The sequence below is a fragment of the Pristis pectinata genome, chromosome 11 (assembly GCF_009764475.1).
Source record: "Pristis pectinata isolate sPriPec2 chromosome 11, sPriPec2.1.pri, whole genome shotgun sequence".
NCBI lineage: Eukaryota > Metazoa > Chordata > Chondrichthyes > Rhinopristiformes > Pristidae > Pristis > Pristis pectinata.
Genome location: NC_067415.1, coordinates 77,543,380 through 77,568,975, shown reverse-complemented (window position 1 = coordinate 77,568,975; position 25,596 = coordinate 77,543,380). Strand labels below are relative to the sequence as shown.

The window sequence follows — 25,596 nt, the reverse complement described above, 5'->3', positions numbered from 1 at the left end:
TAAGCAATGGATTGTTGTGGAGTGTTTTTATGCAGGATAACTATCTGTCTCTTTTGACAATAACGTGAGATGTTGGAATTTGTTAGGCATAGCCCTTTAGCGTTTACATCAATAGTATAGGTCAGTGTGCTGTCTCTCAATGATTTCAGTCTTTCTTAAGATGTAACTTGCTCTGTTGGTAACTGTGTGAACTGACTTTGTTGTGGTATAGTTATGCTAATCACCTGGGGTGACTTTCTAAGCATGGCTTTGTATAAAGCATTTTTTGTTATCAGTTTGGACTCCTCGCAATCAACAATCCCAGTAACAGAGACCATCTTTGATGTTTATAGTTGCATACAATGCATGTTATAATAAAGAAATGTGATTGTCGATTCTGGAACTGGCTACTGTTTTTATGGATGCATTGTACGTTGGCACTGGAGGCTTGAGTCATGTTGTTGCTCAGCAGTGTGTAGGAATAACTAGTAAATGATTTTATTTAGGATTGCAGTAAAGGGAAATAAACATTACTTAAAATGTTATCCCATAATATCAGTGTGCCTTGGTGGTGATGAACTGAAATCAGAATGGAAATCTCTCTCAAGTGGACATAAAGAGCAGAAAAGTAATCCTTAGTCTTTAGTGGCCAATGCTTATCTCTAACCAATGCCCAAACCTATTGTTTTTTTAGGTTGTTATCACATTGCTTATTGCGGAACTTGCTATGTGTAGATTAACTGCTTCTTTCTTTTAACATCACAACAATGACCACATCAGAAGTATTCTGAAAGAGATGTGCTTTGTTTCTCCAATTTGAAAATAGTCAGATTGTGAGCTAAAGATCTTTTTTAAAGAACAAGAAACAAAGTTAACAGTAGCAACAAACAATCTGCTGGAGGAACTTGGCGGGTTGAGGAGTGTCTGTGGGACGAAAGGAATTCAAAAAAAGTTGACGGTAATTTGCCTTAAGTATAAAACAGTTGTCTGTGCATCTTAATTTTCCCTCTGTGTTTAACTTTTGTTTCTTTGATTAGTGGTTAAGGTACTGCTTTTAAAATCTGTTTTAGAAATAAACCTGAAGCTTTTGGGCAAATCCCTGACACCATTTGATGCCACAAGGGAACTTATTGTATTGTGTAATACGTTCCTTTCTTTCCCAAATTAGGTGCCCCCAATGTACCTGGAAAGACTGATGGCCTCTGAATGCATTTATAATGGTAATTTCCATTTGAAGGCCCAGTTGTTCCATTGGATAATTGCACCCTAGTCTATATCTGGAGAGGTCTTTCAAACACTTCATTTTTGTTCATTACTCAGTACTTCAATATAATCCTTGATGATACAATAAAGTTGGAGAATGTGTTTTTGGTTTTAAGTGTTTGGGCATTCATTAGTGTGGCATATCACTTCGATGTTTTTATTTCTAATAAATTCCTGAATTGCTAAAAATTGCTCTGTCAGTTCTAGCAATCTGCAATGAAATTCTATCACTCATTTTAACTGAATACCAATATTGATGCTGATAATGATTACAGGAAGAGATTTCAGTCTTTTCTGTAGTCAAAACATTCCTTTTAATCTCCTCCAGATATTTCCAACACTGCAACACTATTTAAGGGACTTTTTGTTTGATGTCTTGACATGGACCTATGTTAAAATGCTTAGTAATGGAAAATTTGGGCTTCTGTATTTTGTTTTGCATTTAATAGCTTGATGCTGTGACCTGTGTAACTGGAGAGTTATAGAATCAAATAAAAATACATCTATAAAGAACAAATATAGAAAATTACCCTAATCCCAGGTTTCTGGAATCTAAATTAAAGTCCAGTCTGAAAGCCACTTCAAAATGCCACAACCACTTTATTATTCATATTCAAATGTGCTTGCATGCTGTTTGTCATTAAGCAAGGATTTCCCTTGATGTACTGAGTGCTGTTTGGGGTACTGTAATTAACAGATGCCTCTTTGAGGCATGAAGGCTGTAGATTTTCAGCCCACTGGTATCTCCTGAGCTGACCATTATTTTCCTCCATACTGAAGTTAGAATGTATTTTTAAAAACCTGGAGGTCGTCTGTTAAACAGCAAAGGTGTTGGATTTTCCAGTCTGTACCCCAGTACATGGAAATGATGAACTCTTGACTTTAGTCCCCTCCCTTTTGTTAATTTAATTAAGATTACTTGGATGTTCACATTATAAGATGGTCTCCCAATTAAATTCCCAAATTTATATTTGGAATTCTCTTCCACAGCAGGCAACTGATATTCAGTCTATTATATCATGGTTGATTTTTATTAACCTGTGGCATTAGAAGTTGAGGGGTTGGTGAAGGGATACATGTGTACAGTTATAAGTTACAGAACAGTGGGACTAAATAGCTTCCTCCTGTTTCTGTGTATATGTGCATCTAAATCCTTGTTCAGTATTTACTGCCTTCAACAATTTGGAGGTTTTGGAAACCTTTCCTAGTGACCAAGTTCTGACAGAGGGTCTCTGACCCAAAACATTATCTCTGGTTCTGCTTCCATGGAAGCTGCCTGACCTGTGAGTGTTTCCAGCATTTTCGGTTTTTTATTTCAGATTTCCAGCATGTGCAGTTTTTTATTTTCATTTATTATTGACAAAGCTGTTGGTCAAATGTTCCAACATAACACATTGTTGAACTTCATGGAACAACTCTTTTGTCAAAGTTCTGCTGTATTACTGGTATTGGAAAGCTCTTGACAGTTCTGGTAATATGGGAAGTGGGTTGAGGAAGGTGTTGTAGTTTTCATGAGTCAGAGGGTGCGGCCATTAAACGGGCACAGGGATAGATAAAGGCAGAAGTTGGTATGCTTTGGAATGACATCATCATGTTTTGGATCTGAGTGGGAAGATAGCTGCTCAGAATTAAGTTGGTTGCATTGGAAGACTTGGTGCATACAATTGGGTGTGTGAGCTTTTCGGCTTGTATGTGGAGAACAAGGAAATGGGATTTTAGCAAGTAATAGCGGAAATTGATCATTATGATGAGAGCATGCCTGCAGGAAGTGACAGGAAGGCTCTTCTATGAACTGATATGGGTTCTGAATTGTACAGTGCTTTAGAATGTCTTTTGATAAGATTTCTTTACTGATCACATGTACATCGAGACACAGGGTGAAATGCATCTTTTGCGTAGTGTGTTCTGGGGGCAGCCCACAAGTGTTGCCACGCTTCCGGCGCCAACATTAGCATGACCACAGCTTCTGAACCCCTACGTCTTTGGAATGTGGAAGGAAACCGGATCACCCAGAGGAAACCCACGCAGACACGGGGAGAACGTACAAACTCCTTACAGACAGTGGCCGGAATTGAACCCAGGTCGCTGGCGCTGTCATAGCGTTACGCTAACTGCTACACTACCACGCCTGCCCCTAACTACCGTGCCTGCCATGGAAAGCAAAGGACGTGTTACTTAATGAAATAGTGGAAATCTTGTAGGGTTGCAGAGAACTACTTATTTAGAACAAGTAATTGGAAGTCAAGGGAAAATGTCAGCAAATGCACCATCTCATTGAAGGGCAACTTTGGCACGTTGTCAGACCATGTGCTCTGTGACAAAATTATGTGTGGTTTAATGGATGAGCAACTTTATTTGAAGTTATTAAGCAAAAAGAATCTTAAATTTTGATTTTGTGTGCAAAAGTATTAAGTGAACGGAATTCAAAGTCAAAGTAGAGTTTATTGTCATGTGTAAGAGTACATGTTATGTACAGCTGCAGAGAAAAACTTGCAGCAACATCACAGGCACGTAGCATCAGATACGCAACATTCCCAATAAAAACATAAACATGAACTATACACTTTTTTTTCAAGAAAGAACACAATTAGTACAAACAAAAGTCCATTTTGGTGCAAGGGATCAAAGTGGTCATAGTGTTGCTAAATTGTAATGATTAGGGTTTTGCTGGTTGGTTCAAGAACCGAATGGTTGAAGGGAAGGTAGTTGTGAGAAGATGGCTTGGCCCGGATGGTGGGGATCTTTGATAGAAGTTCCCTTCCTGAGGCAGTGTCTCATGTAGATACTACTGATGGTAGCATTAAGGAATGCTGTTAAATTTTAAACAGTTCTAAGTATGATGGCAGTTTTCAGCCTCTTGAGTGATAGAAAAGGCCAGAGTTTTGAGGCAGAACCTGAAGCTCATTGATGAGACTGGGACGGACAGATGGAAGCTATCCACCACCTGTATGCTGATTTTAAAATGGCAAAATGTTTGAACCATCAGGAACAAAAGCCACATTGAGATTATTTGGAAGTCTAAATCTAAGGTAGTGAATCTAAGCAATTCACTTAGTGTAGTTTGTCAATAGAAGGGATGCTTTCACAGCAAGAAGCCACAGAGGAAGTCCGTGTGGTGTTGAAGTTGGTGAGAACAATGGGTAATTGGGATGGTGGAGCATTCATTCCACCAATAGCCATGGCGGAGAGCTGAATCACTTCAAGACAAAAGTATGATAAAATGGTCAGTGCATTAATTAGCAGTAGATTAAGTTATAGCCAAGGATGTATTTCTAACTTGATTCAGACAAGCACCACCAACGAAACACATACTGAGTTTTACAGCCATTCTCAAGGTGATGGGTTTCTGAGCCCCTCAAACCATAGTCTTCAGAACCATTACTTAAACTCCAAGACTGTCATTATGCTGGATTTGGAGACTTAACTGGGAGACCTTCTTATAAATGCGAATGTTGTGAAAAGTAATCTTAATTGAATTAACAAAAGGGAGTGGACTAATACCAAGAATTTGTCATTTCCATATACTGGGAAGCAGACTGGAAAATTTGACACCTCTGATGTTTAAAAGGTGACCTCCAGTTTTTAAAAATACACTCTGACTTCAGTATGGAGGAAACTCTGTTAGCTCAGGAGACATCAGTGGGCTGAAAATCTACGACTGCCTGCACAGATCCAGGCTTCAGAGGCATCTGTTAATTACAGTACCGTGAACAACACTCCGTATGTCAAGGAAATCCTTTTTTAATGACAAGCAATATGCAAACACATTGGATATGAATAATAAAGTGGTTGTGGCTTTTTTGAAGTGGTTTTCAGGGAAAAAAAACTTGGGTTGAAGTATGGAAGATTATAAGTCAGATATTTAGTGCATTACAACAGCTAGCAAAATAGGATTGACTACATATTATTGGTATTGGTTTATTATTGTCACTTGTACACTGAAAAGCTTGTCTTACAGACCAATCGTACAGGTCAATTCATTACATAGTGCAGTTACATTGAGTTAGTACAGAGTGCATTGATGTAGTACAGGTAAAAAAAGCAATAACAGTACAGAGTAAAGTGTCACAGCTACAGAGAAAGTGCAGTGCAATAAGGTGTGAGGTCATAGTCCATCTCATCGTATAAGGGAACTGTTCAATAGTCTTATCGCAGTGTGGTAGAAGCTGTCCTTAAGTCTGGTGGTACATGCCCTCAGGCTCTTGTACCTTCTACCCGATGGAAGAGGAGAAAAGAGAGAATGTCCCGGGTGGGTGGGGTCTTTGATTATGTTGGCTGCTTCACCAAGACAACGAGAGGTAAAGACAGAGTCCAAGGAAGGGAGGCTGGTGTCTGTGATGCGCTGGGCTGTGTCCACAACTCTGCAGCTTCTTGCGGTCCTGGGCAGAGCAATTGCCGTACCAAGCTGTGGTACATCCAGATAGGATGCTTTGTATGGTGCATCGGTAAAAGTTGGTGAGAGTCAAAGGGGACAAACCAAATTTCTTTAGCCTCCTGAGGAAGTAGAGGCGCTGGTGAGCTTCCTTGGCCGTGGCATCTACGTGATTTGACCAGGACGGGCTGTTGGTGATGTTCACTCCCAGGAACTTGAAGCTCTCAACCCTCTCGACCTCAGCACCGTTGACGTAGACAGGTGTGTGTACACCGCCCCCCTTTCCTGAAGTCAATGACCAGCTCTTTTGTTTTGTTGACATTGAGGGAAAGGTTGTTGTCATGACACCATTCCACTAAGCTCTCTATCTCCTTCCTGTACTCTGACTCATCACTGTTTGAGATACGGCCTACAACGGTGGTGTCATCTGCAGACTTGTAGATGGAGTTAGAGCAGAATCTGGCCACACAGTCATAAGTGTATAGGGAGTAGAGTAGAGGGCTGAGGACGCAGCCTTGTGGGGCACCAGTGTTGAGAATAATCGTGTCGGAGGTATTGCTGCCTCTCCTCACTGATTGCAGTCTGTTTGTTAGAAAGTCAAGGATCCAGTTACAGAGGGAGGTGTTGAGTCCTAGGTGTCGGAGTTTGATGACAGGCTTGCTTGGAACTATTGTGTTGAAGGCAGAGCTGTAGTCAATAAACAATAGTCTAACGTATATGTCTTTACTGTCCAGATGCTCCAGAGCTAAATGTAGGGCCAGGGAGATGGCATCCGCTGTAGACCTGTTTCGCTGATAAGCGAATTGCAATGGGTCCAGGTTGTCTGGTAGCATGGACAGAATAAGGTAAAGAGAGGTTCAGAAGATTGAAGTAGGCAGGAGAAGCAACGTTTAGTACAAATGCTTTAAAATGATGTTTCGACATACCATTTGGAAAGTATGCGGCAGGATCTCTCCAGTTATTGCAGGTTGTAATGCCTATATCCATACCTAAACAAGTGTAAGACTAACCTACTGCAAGCCATGATCTGTCCCATATGCATTGAAGAACCAGGTGGAGGCTATGTTAAATGAATTGGAACAAGGTGGAGCTTGAGTAGAAACAAACAAATGATTGGGCAATGCTTAAAGTGGACAAAACTGTTTAACTACATGGTGATTATAAGATGAAATTAAATCAACAGTTGATGAGCGATGGCCATTTCCTCACATGATCTTTAGGTAGAGTTGGCATGAGCTGAGATTTTTGATAAACTGTACCAGCTATGTGCATACACTCAGTTGAATGTGGATGAGGAGTGTAAGTTACCAGGATGCAAAACAGCCTTTTCTGTGCAATCATCACTGAAGGTCATTTGTTATGATGGAAAAGACACTACAACGTAAAAATCACTGTCCGTGCAATGAAGATGTACTCACAGCCACAAGTACTGAAGAGGAAAATCTACAAAATTCAGATGTTGCTACATTAACACAATGTAATGCTCAGAAGGAACAACTGTGCATTCACACAGGAAGTGGGTTATCTTGGGCTAAATGTAGTTGCAAAAAGATGCAACCTGTCAAAAAAAGTCTAAGTACTATGAAGGTTAGGATGCCCAATTCTATTGCAAAGTATCCAACTTGGACAAAGCATTTCCTCAGTGACCAAGTTATGTGAATCTGTTTGTCCTGAGGTTGGCACTTATAATATTCCATGATGGTCAGTGGATGTTGGAGCAAACTTTCACTGTGACTTTTTTCTCTTTGCCGTAGATCTGTATCGTTCACTCTTTTGCAAATGAGCTGGAAGAAGTCTTGATGTTGCATGGCTTGGAGCTCTTGCCCTTGAAGATCTGTATTTGGAAATGTTTCCTAGATTTTTTTTTAAATGTATTTTTTTCTTTTTTGCCTCAAGATTGTGTACACTTAGTGCAACAGAAAATGCAGAGGTGACTTGTGAAGTGACCTGACAAAATGGTTCTTATTTCTGGATCACCATTTTGTACATCCAGGTGTGCCTACTTCCAATAAGGATATTTAAACTTGTTTGATTTGGGAAGTTCTGTAGATGTTAAAGCCTGCCTTCTCTGCCATCCAGTGGTATGCCTGGGTCAATTTTATTTCCTTGGCATGTGATGGCTTTTTTATGCTACGAGCTATTCCTTTTTAATGGTGACCTTGCATTTGGCTCGGAAAGACCTGGGATGGGAGGTGATCAAAACAAACTGTAAGTTCTTTACTCATGAGAGATAAGGAAATGTCTTTCCATTTTTCTATTGTTAGTTGGGCCAAGAATGAACATTTCCTTTTTAAAGGGAAATGGATGCTGATTTGTGAGAGATTTGTTTTGTCCATGCTTTTGAATAGCTTGCAGATTAGACCGCTTTAGTGGGTTCAATACTTCAGTTACGCTCCATTTGGCATTTTTAAGTATTTGATAAGTCATCTAACTTGCAAATAAATTCCACTGAAATTCCCAAAGCCTGGTTGGTAATGATAGTGTTGCCGAAACTCGAATTTCATGCAGACCAAAATCCCTTGAACCAAATCTGGCTCTGAGCTGTGTTCACCTGTCTTTGTTAAAGCATTAATGAAGTTCAGAAACAGTAACTGGTTTATTACCATCACGTGTACTAAGATACTGTGGGAAAACTTTTGTTTGCGTGCCATCCAGACAGATCATTCTATACATAAGTACATCAAAGGAAAAGAAAACCAGAATGCCAAATATAGTGTTACAGTTACAGAGAAAGTGCAGTGCGGGCAGACAAAGTGCAAGGGCCATGACGAGGTAGATTGAAAGTTCATCTTTATTGTATAAAAAGTTTGTTCAAGGGTCTTATAACAGTGGGATAGAAGCTAATGCAAAACCTAATACAAATCCAAAATTGGTCCAAGTGTATTTTGGTGGTGTAGTAAGGGTGAAAAATTCACTAGGACTTTTCACACTATTCGGTGACTATTGCATGTATTTGAACTCAGTTGCTTTGCTCTTATGTTAAACTAGCTTGAGGGCTTAACTATTCACCCCACACAACCCAGAGAAATCTGTCGTTAAGTGGATTGTAGTGCCTCATCCAACACATTAGGGTCTGATACAAGAATGTTCAAAGGATAAAAAGGAAGGAGAAAATATCTTTTTTTGATAAGACGTTTCACATTGCTTCGGGTCTTCTCAATATATCTCAATAAATCTCAATAAAATACTTTTGAGGTGTAATTAATGTCATAATTTGGGAAATGCAGTTATCAACCTTCACATGCCAAACTCCCAAAAACAACATTGTGATTGTAACCAGAACTTCATTCTCTGTGGTATTGAGGGAGAAATAGTAGTTGGGGAATGTGGGAGAATGCGCAAACTCTTCAAAGTAGAACAATGGGATCTCTGTTTAACATCTCATCTGCAAGGCCACACTTCTTACCGTGTAGTACTCCCTCAGTACTGTACAGGTGGTCTGCCTAGCTCTTTGTGCCCAGGTATTGTGGGTGCGAGTTGTATCTGTGATTATCTAACTTAAGGGGAAGAGTATCACTGCAGTCAGTCCACTTGCCTCTGGAAAAAGGCATTTTGTTTTAGAGTGTGGATGACACCTGCTGCAGGTCTGCAGTCAGTTCGGCCTCTTTGTTTCTATATGAACCAGTGTGCTTGATTGAAGAAGCACTGCTGCCAAGACTCAGCTGTTCAAGCAGCATCTGAAGAGAAATGATAACATTTCTGGTGTGGGCCCTCGTCAAAGCAAAGCACATTCTGTTTGTGCTGGTTTTGCACAATGCAGATTTTTATCTACTTTTGACAAACAGGCACCATGGGGTAGTAGGTGGCCCAACAAGGCAGCAGGTAGTGCTGCTGCCTCTCAACTCCAGCAGCCCTTGTTCAATCCTGACCTCTGGTGCTATCTGCATGGAGTTTGCGCGTTCTCCCTGTGACCGCTTGGGTTCCCTCCCGGTGCTCTGGTTTCCTCCCACATCCCAAAGACGTTCAGGTCAGTAGATTCATTGACCTTGGTGTGTAGCTGAGTAGTAGAATCTGGGAGGAATGGTTGGGAATGTAGGAAGAATAAACATGGGATCAGTCAAATGTGTGCTGATTGGTCAGCATGGAAGCAGTGGGATTGATCACTCAATTGCCCTACGACTATGACTCTGAAATCCTCTAGTTTTATGTGCTCGGTGGGCGATATTCTAGAATGAGTGAAGTCAGTGGAACTGAATTTCAGAAGCCAAGTTCAACTCACTTTGCAATATTTCCCATTTCACATGTACAATGGAGGACACATTCCTTCCCTAAACTGTCATTAACAGTTTCCAATCTTGATTACCATTACATTTCAGAAAAATTCTTCTGTAGTGACCACTGCTGATCTGGGACTCGACTGTATAAACCTACAATTCTGTATCACCCATCTTTTTCTTCGCTGAGGAATAATTGCTCAATCTATTCATCCAACAGGTAGCTCACTGACTGCTGCGAGTCAGTGAACTGACTCATAGCTCGACAAGGGCTGGAGCTTGTTCCTTAGCTGTGCTGAGCCAGCTGATCTTATCCAGCGCGAACTCGTTTCATTATTTACCTCTCCCACAACGCTTAACTGCTAAACCTGGTATCAAGAGCTTGCTCAGTTATTGTGCAAGGACAGAACTGGATTCACATAAAATGTGGTAAATGATGTGTTTGCATTTGAAAAGTGACAGCTCTGGTAAAGTACAGCATAGGGAGACAACTCTTTTGTTAAGAAACTTCTGAAGGCTTGGATTTGTCTGGTATCTAAAGTTAAGTTGCACTGATGGTGGCAGGTTGACACAATGCGCAGCTCTATTGAAACTGCTCCATGGTGTCAGTGGAACAGCCATTCTACTCTTTCTTCTCTTTTGCTTGCTGTTTCTCTCTCAATGTTTTTTCTCCTCCTTTCTGCTGGCTGTCTTGCTCTTTCTCTTTGTTGAATCACTATTTTACTACTACTCTCCTGCAGTCCAGTTGGTCGCTCTTTCCTGTGCATATGACAAAAACTCAACTTGACTTCTACGATTCACTGCAATATTTTCTCCATCAATCAACTGTGTCACAGTTCGATGACAATGGCTGTTTTGTCTGCTGTTGTTGGCTGTATGGTAACACATTGAGGGGAGTTGTAGTCTATTCTAATCTGCAGGGGGCAGTATCTGAGTGTTTTGAAATGCTTCATTCCCAGACTGAGCACTTTGGTAAATTAGCACAATCTAATTTCACACTGGCTGGCCAGTTATAATACAGCTTAATGCAGCTACTGTACTAAATTCAGCAGATTAATATAGATTTTAGACCATCGGACTTGTGCGCTAACAGAATTTGGTTCTTGTATTTTAGTTCGGATCTTCAGATAAATTTGTTTTTTTTAATTCACTTTTCAACTGACCCATCCTTTGTGTTTTGTGGGTGCACATTCCCATATTGTGCAGTTAAAGTTGCTGCTGAGTCATATTTCTTATCCTTTTCCAACTCCTCCAATCCTCTGGAGGCTGGAAGTCCCGAAGAGAAATGGGAGCTGGAGGGGAGAAAAACTGGAACCATGGAATAGACTTGGTGGCCCCAATGTTGAGTTTAGTTTAATTGACCAATAGGTGCAGACTTGTAAAATCTCTAATATATTCCAGATGACTAGCATTTGTTTCCCTGACCAGCAAGGGTTGATCACAACCCTTCGTGATCTTGCATTTGTTCAGCACTCCTCAGGCATGTGACTGGGGTATGCAAAGACAGTGCAGATAAGGCAGTCTTTGCCTTTTGGTATTAGCCAACCATCTGGTGAAGCACTCGAACATGCACCACAATTCCTTGTCTAGCACTTCACCTGCCATCTCCTTCAACTATTTGCCATGTTCTGTGACTTGCATATTGTTTAGATACTTGTGTTATGTATCCTCGTATCTTCCGTGCATATCATTTTCAGCCATCAAAATATCCCCTCCTGTTTTATACTTGGAATACCTGGTTAACTGCATGCTTTTGGCACATGTGCACCCACCAATCTGACTCAGAAAGGAGAGGTTTGTGAATTTGAATCAGTGATGGAACATGAACAGACTGAGATCTTCCTGAGAATGGTAGTGGGTGATGAAAAAATAGACCTGGATTGAACCGACATGAGAGAGATTTGCCAGAGCATCCTGAGTTCTAGATCAATAGAAAAAGAGTGGAAGGGAAATGAAAATATAGTCTTGCATTCATGTAGACCCTTTGTGGCTTCAGGTCATCCAAAAGCACTTTGCAGTGAAGTACTTTGAAGGTCGGTCTTCCAATGCTTAAGAGCAGCAGCCAATTTTTGCACAGCAAGTCCCTGCAGGGAGGAATGTCATAATGAGCAGATAATCCATTTCAGTAATGCTGAATAAGGGATAAGTTTGGATCAGGGCGCATGGAATAATTCTTGTTCAAAGTAGTGTCATGGGAATGAAGCAAGGATTAGAGGTCAACCCAATTGAAAGGAAAGGGGAATCGACACCTTGGCAGTATATTCTGGCAGAGCCATTGAAAGCTTCTTGCAGACTCTGTTGAGCTGACTTTAGAGTCGAGCCCCGTCACATGTCGTAGAAAATCCATCAGAAGTGAGATGGAATACACCCTGCCTGGTGTTGGTGAGATTCAGGTTTTGTATGATACAGGCTTGTAAACTTCATGGCAGTGGTTCTTAAAAGTTTCTGAAGCTTTTTTTAAAAACTGATTTCTATTTATGTTGGGAAACATATAGGCACCAGCCCAGTCAGTGGGTCATTGCATTTATTGTTCATGCATTCATTGTCACGGTTAAGGGTTAGGTGTGGGGAAAGTCTGAAGTGTTTCCACTTTGAGATGTTGCACTCTGAATGAGATTCCCTTCCCCAGCATTACCAATGTGGAACTGCATAGTACTCAGAGACGTTACATTAGAGGTAGGATTGAATATAAACTGAAATTCTCAGCTGTTTGCTTCACCCCAGAATCGGAATTGTACCAATTGTGAATGTTTCCACTTTCTGTGATCCCTGTTAATTGAAAGTGATGAATCAAAACTGATTTGCTCAGAATCAAAGAGATTAAAAATGCCCAGGTCATATTTTCATATTATGATCACTTGTCTTATCACATGAATGAAATTGGGCACCATATTTGGCTTATCCCAGCTTGTGTTTCAGGAGAGATGGAAATCAACTTGTCCTCGGATTTGGCTGGGTTTTGAAGCATTTTGCTAATGTATTATTTCTTTCTCACCAATGCCACACACACACACACACACACACACTCACACACTCTTCCACCCACCTTTTCAATTCCACATGAGATCAAGCAACTGAGGGAACACAGTTTTAATTATAAAACCACAGCCTAGCCAAGCCAGAAGAATATTTGTCTGAATTTTTGTGGGATGATGTGTATGCAATTCTCTGTCAGTTTTATTTGGAGGCACATTTACAATAGGGTTGAGTTTTTCCAAAAACAAAAGGCTTGTGTGCCGGCTCCCTATCTTGACATACTGCTCAGAGTTTCCTTATCAGTGGCGAGACATGAGGAGCATCTTGTAAATGGAGTTTCAAAGGGCTGTGTTTATTCTGCTTGCTACTCTTGTAATATTTTCATTTATATTGTTATTACCATTTGGATCGCAGTTTGATGAAAAGAATGTGTATTCAAGTCAGTGAGATGTGTCTGTTGGAATTAATCAACCGTTTCATTTCAATCCAAGAACTTCCTCTATCGTTTTGGTTTAAAAAGAGGACTAGTTTATTATGGTGCTGGTGAATTTCTTAATGACTTTCTGGGGCATTTACAATGCATCCTTTTGGATGGAGTTTCTCCAAATCAAAATATATTTCTTTGGAGACAGAAGATATTTCTTTGGTATAGGAGAGTGACCCATGTAATTAAGATTGTCTGCACAAAAGATACTCATTAACTTGGGTATAGAAATGTATTTTTGTTCTCATAGGACCCTGGTATATGTACTCTGTGTGTGCTGTAACCTATTTGAGCAGATCTTCGGTGCCCTGTGATCATCAATTACCTGCACTGTGCTGTTTCTTTTACAGTGGTCCTGGGTGTAGTCTCCTGCTGGGAGCTAGGCTCATGATGCATCAGTTTAGTTCAGGGCACTTCAGCCTCTTTCCCAGTACAAGTGAAGGCTGTTCTCCTATAATGGCTATGACAGCTGGTGTGGCTCTGTCTCCAGGTCCACTGGCTGTCCAAGGCTGCCACGGAAAGAGAAAGTGTCTACGTCTTTACAAGTACCTGTGGACCAAAAGAACCTACTGACTCTCAATAATTAAAATGCTCAAAAGACATTTGAAGCAACAATTAAATTAGAATTAAATCAAGTAAAAAGGTCTCATTTTTCTCCCAGCAGCTGTTCCTATTGATTTTAAAGGAGCTGCTATAATCTGGCCCTTTGTTCAGTGGGCAGAATTTTCCAGCCTTTATGCTGCCCCTTGGGATCCCACGAGAAGTTCTCTGTGGTCCCTGTGCTGCTGTCTAAACCCCATCCCAGAGCTGAACTTTGTGACTTCTACAGAGGGTGAGCCCCAGTAAAAACTTGGACATCAGCTCATTGTTGAATGTGTGTGCAATGCTTTCTCATAATTTTTTTTTCTGAGGGTTAAATGAAAGGATGTGAAACAAAACGGTAAATGGGAGTCCGTAACTGCTGTTAATTGCAGTTGTCCTGAACATTTTAATTGGTACAAGAATCATATGATCACCACCTGTTTGTTTTGAGTTAATTTATGATGATGGGTTTTGCTGCCTCTGAGTTGTAACGTTGTGAGTTCAAATCCCACTCCAGGGATGTCTACACAAAAATATGAACTGACGCTCCACCGCAGTAATCAGGGTGTGCCAGTGGGTCAGCAATGCTGTGTTTTGGATGACAGGTGAAATCAATCTGTTCTCTCAGTTGGAAGTACAAGATCCTGTGACCCTATTTCAAAGAAGAGCAGGAGAAATATTCCCAGTATCCTGACCAATATTTATCCCCCTCTCATTGTCACTAGGCCGAGACACTAGACCAGACCTGTACAAAATATTCCAGATGCAGTCTCCCCAGAATCACAGACAATTAGGGCAGGATGTCTCTACACTTGCACTCAATCCTCTTTCAGTAAAGGCCAATGTACCATTTACCTTCCTAACTTATTTTGTAATTGTTTAAATGATCAAATTTGGGCACCATAAGAGGTTGTTTCTCCTGCTAGCAGAGCCTAGAACTCGGGGCCATAGTCTGGAATAGGAGTCGGCTATGTGGGATGGAGGAGGATAAATTTCTTTCATCAAGGTTGAGAATCTTTAGAATTCTCTATCCCTTGGGCTTGGTTGTGAGTATATTCAATATCAAGATTGATTAGATCCTTGGACATCAAGGGAATTGAAGGAAATGGAGATCGGATGATAACATGGATTTGAGAATCAACTTTGATTTTGTTTCTTGAATGTTCATGCAGGCTCAAAAGAGGCCATTCAAACTATTCCTTGTGTTCTTAAATTGGAACATTTCAGGGTTAGTCTTTCCCCCAAAAATTCCATGAGGCGCTTATGAAGACATCCATTTGACTCTGATTTTAACTGCAACCTGTCAAGGATTCCAATGTGCCTGCAGTCCTCTGTTTCAAGTCCTTTTCTGTACTTGGGTCAGCCTTCCATTTCTTTATACAAGTATTAGAATTCCATAAAGTGTCAGAGTTGCTTCTGTTCTAATGGTGAAGGGGGCCCTGCTGAATTGTTGCTTTAAGGTACATTTTAAGCCAAAGTAGGGCTTATTTGGGAATTTGATATTGATGTTTAACATGATAACTTCTGTAATGGATCAAAACTTGTCTCTTTGGTGTAAAGTGAGAAGTGTTAATGGTGAGGGTGTCATTCACTGAGTGTTTCCTTCTGACAGTTCTCTCAGAGAATTTATGGATGTAGTAATATGAGAAGGAATTTATTGCTGTATAGCCTATTCCACTAGCAATTAAAATTCTTTACCTGTGAAAAGTTGATGTAACTTTCTGAGTTTTTTTTATTTTCCTTTTTTTTTGGTGACTGGTTTCAGTCTTAATCATTGCTGGTTTCTGTCTCAGCATTTATTGGCTGCCATTGGATGTTGCAATTGGTTGGGATCTTCTCCTTGTATACATAATACTCCGTGTAACTCCTTACTATCACCTGCCTCAGGATTAAACCCAGATCATTCCTCATCTGGACTTATTACGACATCTCTTGATCATAATTGCAGAAAAATGACACGTGAGACTTCACAAAGGAATTTTCCTACTTTGAACTACAACCTTTAACTTAATAAATCATATCTTTCTCACGTTGGCCTTGAATAATAAAACAGATCATTTGGCCCAACACACAAAATGCTGGAGGAACTCAGTGGGTCAGGCAGCATCTTTGGAGGGAAATGAACAGTCAACGTTTGGGGTTGAGACTCTTCATCAGGACTAGAAAGAAAGGGGGGAGATGGCCAGTATAAAAGGGTGGGGGGGGGAAGGGGTGGAGCAAGAGCTGGCAGGTGATAGGTGGATCCAGGTGAGGGAGGGGGAGAGTGGGAATGATGTAAGAAGCTGGGAGGTGATGGGTGGAAGTAACAAAGGGCTGAAGAAGATGGAATCTGATTGGAGAAGACAGTGGACCATGGAATAAAGGGAAGGAGGTGAGGAGGGGAATTGGCCCATTGTGTTTGTGATATCTCTCCTGATAAGATGACTGCACCCAAGATTGATGCAATGTGCAGTCAGTTTCCAGCCCATTCCGTGATTGGTCTGGTGACATCACTGACTTCTAACAGGAATAGTGCAGGAAGTACCTAATCATGAAATAAACCAGCTCTCCATGCTGTTTTTTTAATCAACATTTAACCTAAAATTTCTTTAGCAGATAAAACTTTCCAAGGGAATAAAATATTCCTTGGAACTATTTTACAATGGAAAAACAGCCTTGAGGCAATCAACAGTGAACAGAAAGGTGGTGGTTCAAGAGAATAGGATGCAGGTAATATCCGGGGTGAAGTGGTGTTTTTCTAAGGTGGAGCTCATTTGAACTTTGGTAATAGTCTCAGTGACCAAAGTATAGAGAAGGATTTCAGCTTTATAGCTAGAGAGGATTTCAGCCTTATAGCTAAAGAATGGGTAAAGGTAGAAGAGGCTGTTGAACATGAAAACAGACTGCTTTGGTGGTAAGAATAGAGATGAGGCTTGATCATAGTCCAGGCTCAAATTAATGTGTAGCTTTATTGATCAAAGTGAAAGATTGCAGGTACATTCTGTGATTTTTTTTTGATGGGCAGCTCTCCCATTGTGTATATCTGTTTGTGAATGGTTGTAGGAGTGCCAGCTTTCATTCACAACTCTTGCAAAGGTCCTAGACTGGGCATTATTCATAATGCATTTGTTCTTGCAGAACATTATCAAAGCAGGACACAGGATTACAAAGTGGTCACTGGGTTTGCAGTGACCACTTGGCAAACGTGACTCCATAAAACATCAATACATCACCACATATGGCCAGTTGCATTTCATCTTTATGCAGTGCAATTAACTTTTGAAAAGTAGCATTTTGAAAGTTTAAAATGAAAGAAAATAAACTGGATTTTCCCCCATCACATATAAACAGTATCTAAAATTTGCAAGGCTTCTTGTTAATTGTTCCAACTTGTTCAGATCCTTGTTCCAACTTGTTCCTTAGAACTTGAGAAAACAACTTACTGAAATGCCTGCTGTAGAAAATGATCCCTGTTCTGTTCTGTACTGGAATAAAGCATTGCAAAGGTGGCTGTGGAGTATTGGCCTGATATTAAGTCAATGCATGTTGAAGTTTCCCAGCTTTCCAAAAGAATTTCTCTCAACTTGTAACGTATTTGTGTATGGCGGCACAGTAGTGTAGCGGTTAGCGTCATGCACCAGTGACCTGGGTTCAATTCCACCGCTGTCTGTAAGGAGTTGATATGTTCTCCCTGTGTCTGCGTGGGTTTCCTCTGGGTGCTCCGGTTTCCTCCCACGTTCCAAAGACATACAGGTTAGGAGCTGTGGGCATGCTATGTTGGCACCGGAAGAGTGGTGACACTTGCCGGCTGCCCCCCAGCACATTCTCAGTAACGCAAAAAGATGCATTTCACTGTGTGTTTTGATGTACGTGTGACTAATAAATAAATATCTTTATCTTACTTGAAAAATAGTCAGATACACAAGGGAACATCCCATACTGAGTGAATTCCCAGTACTGGAGTCACTCTGCAGATGAAGCATATACAGTGGCATGCAAAAGTTTGGGCACCAGTGGTCAAAATTTCTGTTACTGTGAATAGCTAAGCAAGTAAAAGATGACCTGATTTCCAAAAGGCATAAAGTTAAAGATAACACATTTCTTTAATATGTTAAGCAAGATTACTTTTTTATTTCTATCTTTTACAGTTTCAAAATAACAAAAAAAAAGGGCCCGAAGCAAAAGTTTGGGCACCCTGCATGGTCAGTACTTAGTAACACCCCTTTTGGCAAGTATCACAGCTTGTAAACGCTTTCTGTAGCCAGTAAGAGTCCTTCAATTCTTGCTTGGGGATTTTTGCCCATTCTTCCTTGCAAAAGGCTTCTAGTTCTGTGAGATTCTTGGGCCGTCTTGCATGCACTGCTCTTTTGAGGTCTATCCACAGATTTCCAATGATGTTTAGGTCAGGGGACTGTGAGGGCCATGGCAAAACCTTCAGCTTGTGCCTCTTGAGGTAGTCCATTGTGGATTTTGAGGTGTGTTTAGGATGGTTATCCTGTTGTAGAAGCCATCCTCTTTACATCTTCAGCTTTTTTACAGACGGTGTGATGTTTGCTTCCAGAATTTGTTGGTATTTAATTGAATTCATTCTTCCCTCTACCAGTGAAATGTTCCCCGTGCCACTGGCTGCAACACAAGCCCAAAGCATGATCGATCCAACCCCGTGCTTAACAGTTGGAGAGGTGTTCTTTTCATGAAATTCTGTACCCTTTTCTCTCCAAACTTACCTTTGCTCATTGCGGCCAAAAGTTCTATTTTAACTTCATCAGTCCAGAGGACTTGTTTCCAAAATGCATCAGATTTGTTTAGATGTTCCTTTACAAACTTCTGACACTGAATTTTGTGGTGAGGATGCAGGAAAGTTTGCTTAGCTATTCACAGTAACAGAAATTTTGACCATGGGTGCCCAAACTTTTGCATGCCACTGTAAACTATGTCTTGGTAACTTGCAATTGCAAGTTGTGCACCTGAATATTTTATTGACTAGCACGTTATGTTGCTGAATTTTGTTTTCTTTTAAAGAGTGCAACTCTTATTCGTGCGCACGGACAGACCTGCAACACACACACATCTCCTATGCAACACACACACACACACACACACACACACACACACACACACACATATACATATGTAGGCATGCAAAGTTCATCTGTAACGTATCAACACCATTATTCTCTATAATGGTTCACTGACTTCAATGGGGAATATTTTTTCACCACCTCTTTCCTGAAGGCTCCCACTTTGCCTCTAATGTTCACCTTCCAACACTCCACCTGAGTGGCCACGATTGCCCTTTGCTCTGCCATTGGCTGTAAGGATGTTTTCAATTAACTGACCAAGATTTAGAAAGCTCTGAGTGCCATCCTGGCTGACTTCTCGTGGGTAGGTGTTTGAATCTGGAATTTTGACTGAAAAATGCTCGCTGAATAAATGTTGACCAGAACTTAAATATTAAAATAAGTTTTTGCTACTGAGCAGATTATTCAAGTAACAGTATTTATTGAAAGAGATTTGCTTAAAAAAAATTATCAGATCATCCATTTTGCTGTATGAAACATTAGTCTTTGCAGTAAGCGTTACTCTGTGTGCACTTATGATGGACTGTATATTGTAGCTAACTAAAGTACCATAGAATGTGCATTTTACAATGTAATAATCATAATGAACACTAATATATTTCTCGTTAAATACACATTCTGAACTTTTAATAGTTTCCCTGTTTCTTGAATTTAAGTAGAATTGTGTCTGTCTTATTCAAGGGTACTGAGCCTTTTTTTCTGTGGTAAAACTTTAGGATTGAAAGACTTTGGAATGATGGATGTTCAACTGATCTGGTCTTCATTTTTCTTTTAGGAGGTTACTGGAAAGAAATTTGGGCAGAAAGATTTTCGATCTGCACTGGAGGATGGAGTCTTGCTATGCGAGTATGTACCAAAGTAGATAAGTGTGTGCGCAGAACTCTGTTATTGTTCTCCTGGTGGAGGGAGGGAAGAAGGAAAAGTTGAGAGTCTTAGTCTGGTAGCTCTTTGGAGATGGGACATTAAGCTGATTTATGCTTGCGGTTCTGTGGGCTATCACCTACTTGATTCTATCTCCTATGCCCACCCAATAAAATGCAGAAGTCAGGTGAGCCAGCGGTCAGATGCCAGTGAATTTGACCTTCTGTTGTGCCGCTGGACTCGCCAATGAGCACAGTGGTTAAGCACTGTGTTGAGACGAGAGACCAGAAGCACTTTGTATCCCAGTCCCTAGCTTTACTTGTGGGCTATCTTGTCTCTTGGAACAGTGTTCCTCCTTGTTTCTCTACATAGCCTTACAGACCAATACAAGATAAGACAATTGGCCTTACAGACCAATAAACTACGGATTTCCCCAGATCAGTAGCAGTGCAAAATGCACAGTTAGACTGGTTTACGTTACAGTTGTGCAATGCTGCACATTTGAGAAAACAGACATTCTTGCAGGGCTCAACAGGATGGATACAGGGAGGAAGTCATCTAAAACCAGTGATCACGGTCTCAGAATAAGGAGAAAGGCCTCTTGGGACTGAGATGAATTTCTTCGCTCAGAGGGTAGTGAATCTTTGGAATTCTCTTTCCCAGAATGCTGTGGAGGCTCGACCTTTGAATTAATGAGAATGATAGATTGGAGAGTAAAGGAATCAAGCAATATGGAGATAGTCGTGAAATTGGTATCGAGATAAGAAATCTGTGACAATCGATGAATGGTAGAGCAGGCAGATAGCAGGCTCCTCCTAAAAAATGTTAGTATTTGGAAATTGTGTTGCCACAGCACTGTGTGCTGGGTGACCCAATCTCAAAGGAAAAAAAATCTTAATTGAGGTATGCAGAGCACTTTGGTATTGCAGTGGGGGAAGGGTGAATTATATAAAAGCATAACAGTGAAGGGTGTGGGGTGTATCAGAGTGTTACTGGGAGGGGTGCAGGGTGTATCAGAGTGTTATTGGGAGGGGTAAGAATGTATCAGAGTGATTCGGAGAGGGGTGTGGAGTGTATCAGGGATGCAGGGAAGGGTGTTGGGCACATCCGTATGATGCAGGGAGGGGTTGTATCAGTGTTATGGAGCGGGGTCGGAGACTGGAATTTCCGTTACTGCTCCCCTCTCTACACTATTGCAGAGAGGCCTACTCACGAGTACTGTGGGGTGCATTGACGTTTGCACGTGTCTGGACAGCATTGCCATCACTTTGAATTACATCAACATGGCTACACATGTAAAAATGGTTCAACATGTCTTCAGGGGGTTTCGCATGGTGCCTGGGATCTTGCACCAGTCCCCCTTAAATCTCCCCCACTTCACACAAACATGCACAGAAAAGGTAAAAACATATCAGTTAATGGGGAAGATGATGTATCACAATTTAAAAATCTTTATTTTAAAACTGTGAAATTTTGAAATATTTATCTGTGGGAATTCGACTGATTTGTTTAAGTTCAGATTTTTTGGCATAGAAAAATTGTTAAACAGTAATATTGATCAGGAAGCCTTTTGTTTTGCAATCTTAATTATGTCTCCTGTGAGACATAAGCTTGAAGGGATTTTTATAGGTTGTACAGTCGAGTTCCCTTTCAATTCATGCTCGCTGCTGATTACGTGGGGGGAGGCTGCAACGGTGCACCCAGTGGTGGAGCCGGGAATTGCAAACAGCAACTCCTGTGCTTCTTTCTGCCTTCCACTGTACACCTGCATTCTCTAGAGGTGCTGCCGGATTTTGTTCATTGCAATGCTGATGGCTATCAGGCTTACCAATGTTATATCATACACACCTCAACAATAGCTTGTTAAATACAAAAAAGCTTTCATGTAACATTTGCTTATTAAACATAATTATCTTCTAACCTTTACGCAAATTCAATATTGGCTGGTATTGGTTTATTATTGTCACTTGTAACGAGGTACAGTGAAAAGCTCATCTTACAAACCCATTGTACAGGTCAATTCATTACACAGTGCAATTACATTGAGTTAGTACAGAGTGCATTGAGGTAGTACAGGTAAAAACAATAATGGTACAGAATAAAGTGTCACAGCTACAGAGAAAGTGCAGTGCAATAAGGTGCAAGGTCACAACAAGGTAGATCGTGAGGTCAGAGTCCATCCCATCATATAAGGGAACCGCTCAATAGTCGTATCATAAAATGTGAAAGTAACTTTGCCCGTGCAGTATTTAATCACTTATGAATGTTGTTTTTACAAACTTGGGAATATTGGAACGTGCAGGACACAGACTAGAGGCCATCTGTCCAATTCCAGAAGCAAATAAGTTGTGTATCGACTACACTGTCAGATATTCACTGAGTTTACCCTTTAATCTTTCCATATTGGGCATTGCCCTGGACAGTCCACTTGATGCACTTCCTGTTCTTAAAGTGTGTTCCTTTCCTCTAAGCTTGAGTTTGCATTCCTACATTCTGGTAAGATGTTGTTTATTTTGGAAGGAAGGACAAAAGCACAGTATTATTTAAATGGAGAGAAATTGCAGAGAGCTGCAGCACAAATTGATGTCCTTGTATTAGAAAGCTAGTGGGTAATACAGAAAGCTAGTAGAAAGTTGGCCCTTATTTCAGAGGGATTGGAGTATAAAAGTAGGAAGTCTTACTGCAACTGTACCAGACACTAGTGAGATCACATCAAGAGTACTGTCAACAATCTTGGACCCGCTAATTAAGGAAAGATATTATTTCATTTGTGGTAGTTCACTTGGATAATTCCACAGTAAGGACGGACTTCCTTTGGGAAATGGTTAAACAGGTTGGGACTCCACACATTGGAATTTAGAAGAATGAGAGGGCATCTTATTGAAAAGTAAGATTATTAGAGGGCTAGTCTGGGTAAATGCTGAGAGGCTTTTTTAATATGGAAGAGTCCAAAGACCAGAGGGCATAAGGGATGGCCTTTTAACACAGATCAGGAAGAATTTCATCTCTCAAAGGATCTTTGGAATTCCTTGCTATGGAGAGCAGTAGGGGCAGAATCCTTGGGTATATCTAAGGCTGAGATAGATTTCTAATCAATACGGGAATCAAGGGTAATGGGGGAAAGGGCAGGAGAGTGGACATAAGGAAAGTCAGATCAATCATGATCCAATTGAATGCTAGGCTGGAAGGGCTGAATGGTCAGCTCTTGTTCCTTTTCATCTGGGCTTGGTGCATCTACTTTTAGACTGTCTTTCCTCAGGGTTTCAGATCTTTAAAACTTCAGTTTTGTAATCTTGGGGTTTGTACACTAGCAGTTAAAGATCTCAATATCTTATTTGTTTGCCTCCTTGCATCTATGTATAATGCTACTGGTTTTAACGTCATTCGTATTGGCCCCCTTCACTTATTCTCCGATGTTGCTTCCTGCAGATTTGAGCTGTTTTGCTTAGACTCTCGCTGTTGACTTCCTTAATCTCTATCGTGCATTTGCTAGTCATTGCGTCACCTTCCTCATCTGGCAATCTCTTTATTGGGAAGTGGCAAAACTGCAGACACTGGAAATCTGAAATAAAATCAAAGTGTTGGGCAGGCACGGTAGTGTAGCAGTTAACGTAATGCTATTACAGCGCCAGCGACTCGGGTTCAATTCCGGCCACTGTCTGTAAGGAGCTTGTACGTTCTCCCCGTGTCTACGTGGGTTTCCTCCGGGTACTCCAGTTTCCTCCCACATTCCAAAGGGTTAGGAAGTTGTGGGCATGTTATGTTGGTGCCGGAAGCGTGGCGACACTTGTGGGCTGCCCTCAGAACGCCCTACACAAAAGATGTAGTTCACTGTGTGAATCAATGTACATGTGACTAATAAAGGTATCTTAAAAATATTCAGCAGGTCAGGCAGCATCTGTGAAGAAAGAAACAGGGTCAGAGTTTCAGATCACTTAGCCTTCATTAGTTGCCCCTTCATTGCCTGATTAAAATCTCCACAATTGCAGTGTCTTTGCCCTTTGCCAAACTTGCATTTTTGAAAGATAACTATTAATTTAAAAGTACACAACAGCCCAACATTGGACTGTATGGTATGTGAACCCTTGCCAAGTTGGCCACATAAATTTTTTCATTGCTTCCTCTGATGCAATTAATTTTCAGATCACTTCAGAAGCTTCCAAGTCTGTGTGTGCCCTGTTTTTTGGATTAATCACTTGTGTGATGACTCTGAGACTGAGTGGCTTGCCAACCCATTTCAGCGTCCAGCTAAGATCCAGTAATTTTTGCTGTGGGTCCAGACTCTCGTAGGTCAGGTTGGTTAAGAATAATAGGATGAAGGAGGCTAGTGAGAGACTTTTTTTGTACAATCTCTGCCATCAATTTTATTGATTTGATTTAATTGGATGAATTACACTTGCCAACAACCATAGTGGGATAGGAACTCATTCCTCTGGATTATCAATCAGGGCCTTGAGATTGCTGCTCTATTTAATTAGCCGTTATTTTACACTACCCCTGGTATGCTTCAATTCAGTAATTGCCAACTTTGGTTATTGATTTATTTTGCAGACTTCTCCAGAGGAGTCTTGCATTATCTCTTCCCTCTGTTATTCCATTCTCTCCAAACAATCTCACAGCTTGGGATCGGAAGTCCAACTCCTGCTGATGTCTCAGTTGATCCCTGTGAACACAGGGACAGGAGTTGGCCTCTGGATAATCTGTGTGACGGTAGCAGCTCGTGGCACGTAGATCAAATGGATGTGTTCGTTGAGGGTGCTCCATTCAGTGAAGCTACCCAGCATAAAGTGACAAATAATATTGCTATGGCCAATGAAGTATTTGCACAAAAAACTAGATTTTATTGCTTGTTCCCCCAGTTGTAATTGGTACATGTATCTGAACAGGGTTGAGCTCATTTAAATAATATCAGTTGAGACAATTAAACTCAGCATTTCAGATGGATATTGACTTTGGCCATGACCAATGTAGTACACCTTAATGTACTAATGTTTACCCTAGATGGTGTAGACAAAAATGGAGGGAAAAACCAACAACCAATCAAGTCCAACGCTTCTGGTCCTCGCAGTGAAAATCTTATTACACTCAGTTCCACCAGCTTATTTGGTACAATGGGTCCTGGGTATATCGCTCTGATCCTGTTGTACGTCGCAATCCTGAATATATGTAAATAATGGAAGCATGAAGTAGTTCTGTTTTTTTTTAAGGGGAGAATTTATTGAATTTAAAGAAAAATGACCCAAACTCTTGCGTTGTCCTTTCCCAAGTTCCTTCAGTTGGGTTTCTGCCTCAGTCATGCATCAGAGATGCCTGTGCCGACATTCTGAATTAAAATAAAATAAAATTAAAATTGGTTTATTATTGTCTAAGGTACAGTGAAAAACTTTGTTTTGCGTGCCGTCCGTACAGATCATTTCATCACATCAGTACAACAAGGGAAAAGCAATAACAGAATACAGAATATAGTGTAACAGTTACAGAGAAAGTGCAATGCAGGCAGACAATAAGGTGCAAGGCCATGACTAGATAGATTGTGAGGTCAAGAGTCCATCTTACCGTACTAGGGGACCATTCAATAGTCTTATAACAGTGGGATAGAAGCTGTCCTCGAGCCTGGTGGTCCGTGCTTTTGTATCTTCTGCCTGGTCCAATGGAGTATTCCAGCTCCTTGTTGAACTCCTGCCTGCCTGCAGCCATTGATCACACCGTGTAGCACCTCTCTGATCTCAGCTCAGTGGGATTTTCTTCACTTGGCCTCCACTCTTTTCCTATCCAGTCCTAACCACTAATGTCCTGCAGTGGCTT

General features: G+C 40.9%; 1 protein-coding gene across 2 annotated transcripts in view; it reads left to right on the top strand.

Moving 5' to 3' along the window:
- LOC127575787 (LIM domain only protein 7-like) overlaps nt 1-25,596 on the top strand; it is a 203,628-nt gene that overhangs the window by 21,280 nt on the left and 156,752 nt on the right. For both annotated transcript variants that reach the window (XM_052025884.1, XM_052025883.1), the window contains exon 3: nt 19,706-19,776. In XM_052025884.1, the coding sequence (XP_051881844.1) occupies nt 19,706-19,776 (71 nt within the window). The remainder of the gene's footprint in view (nt 1-19,705; nt 19,777-25,596) is intronic.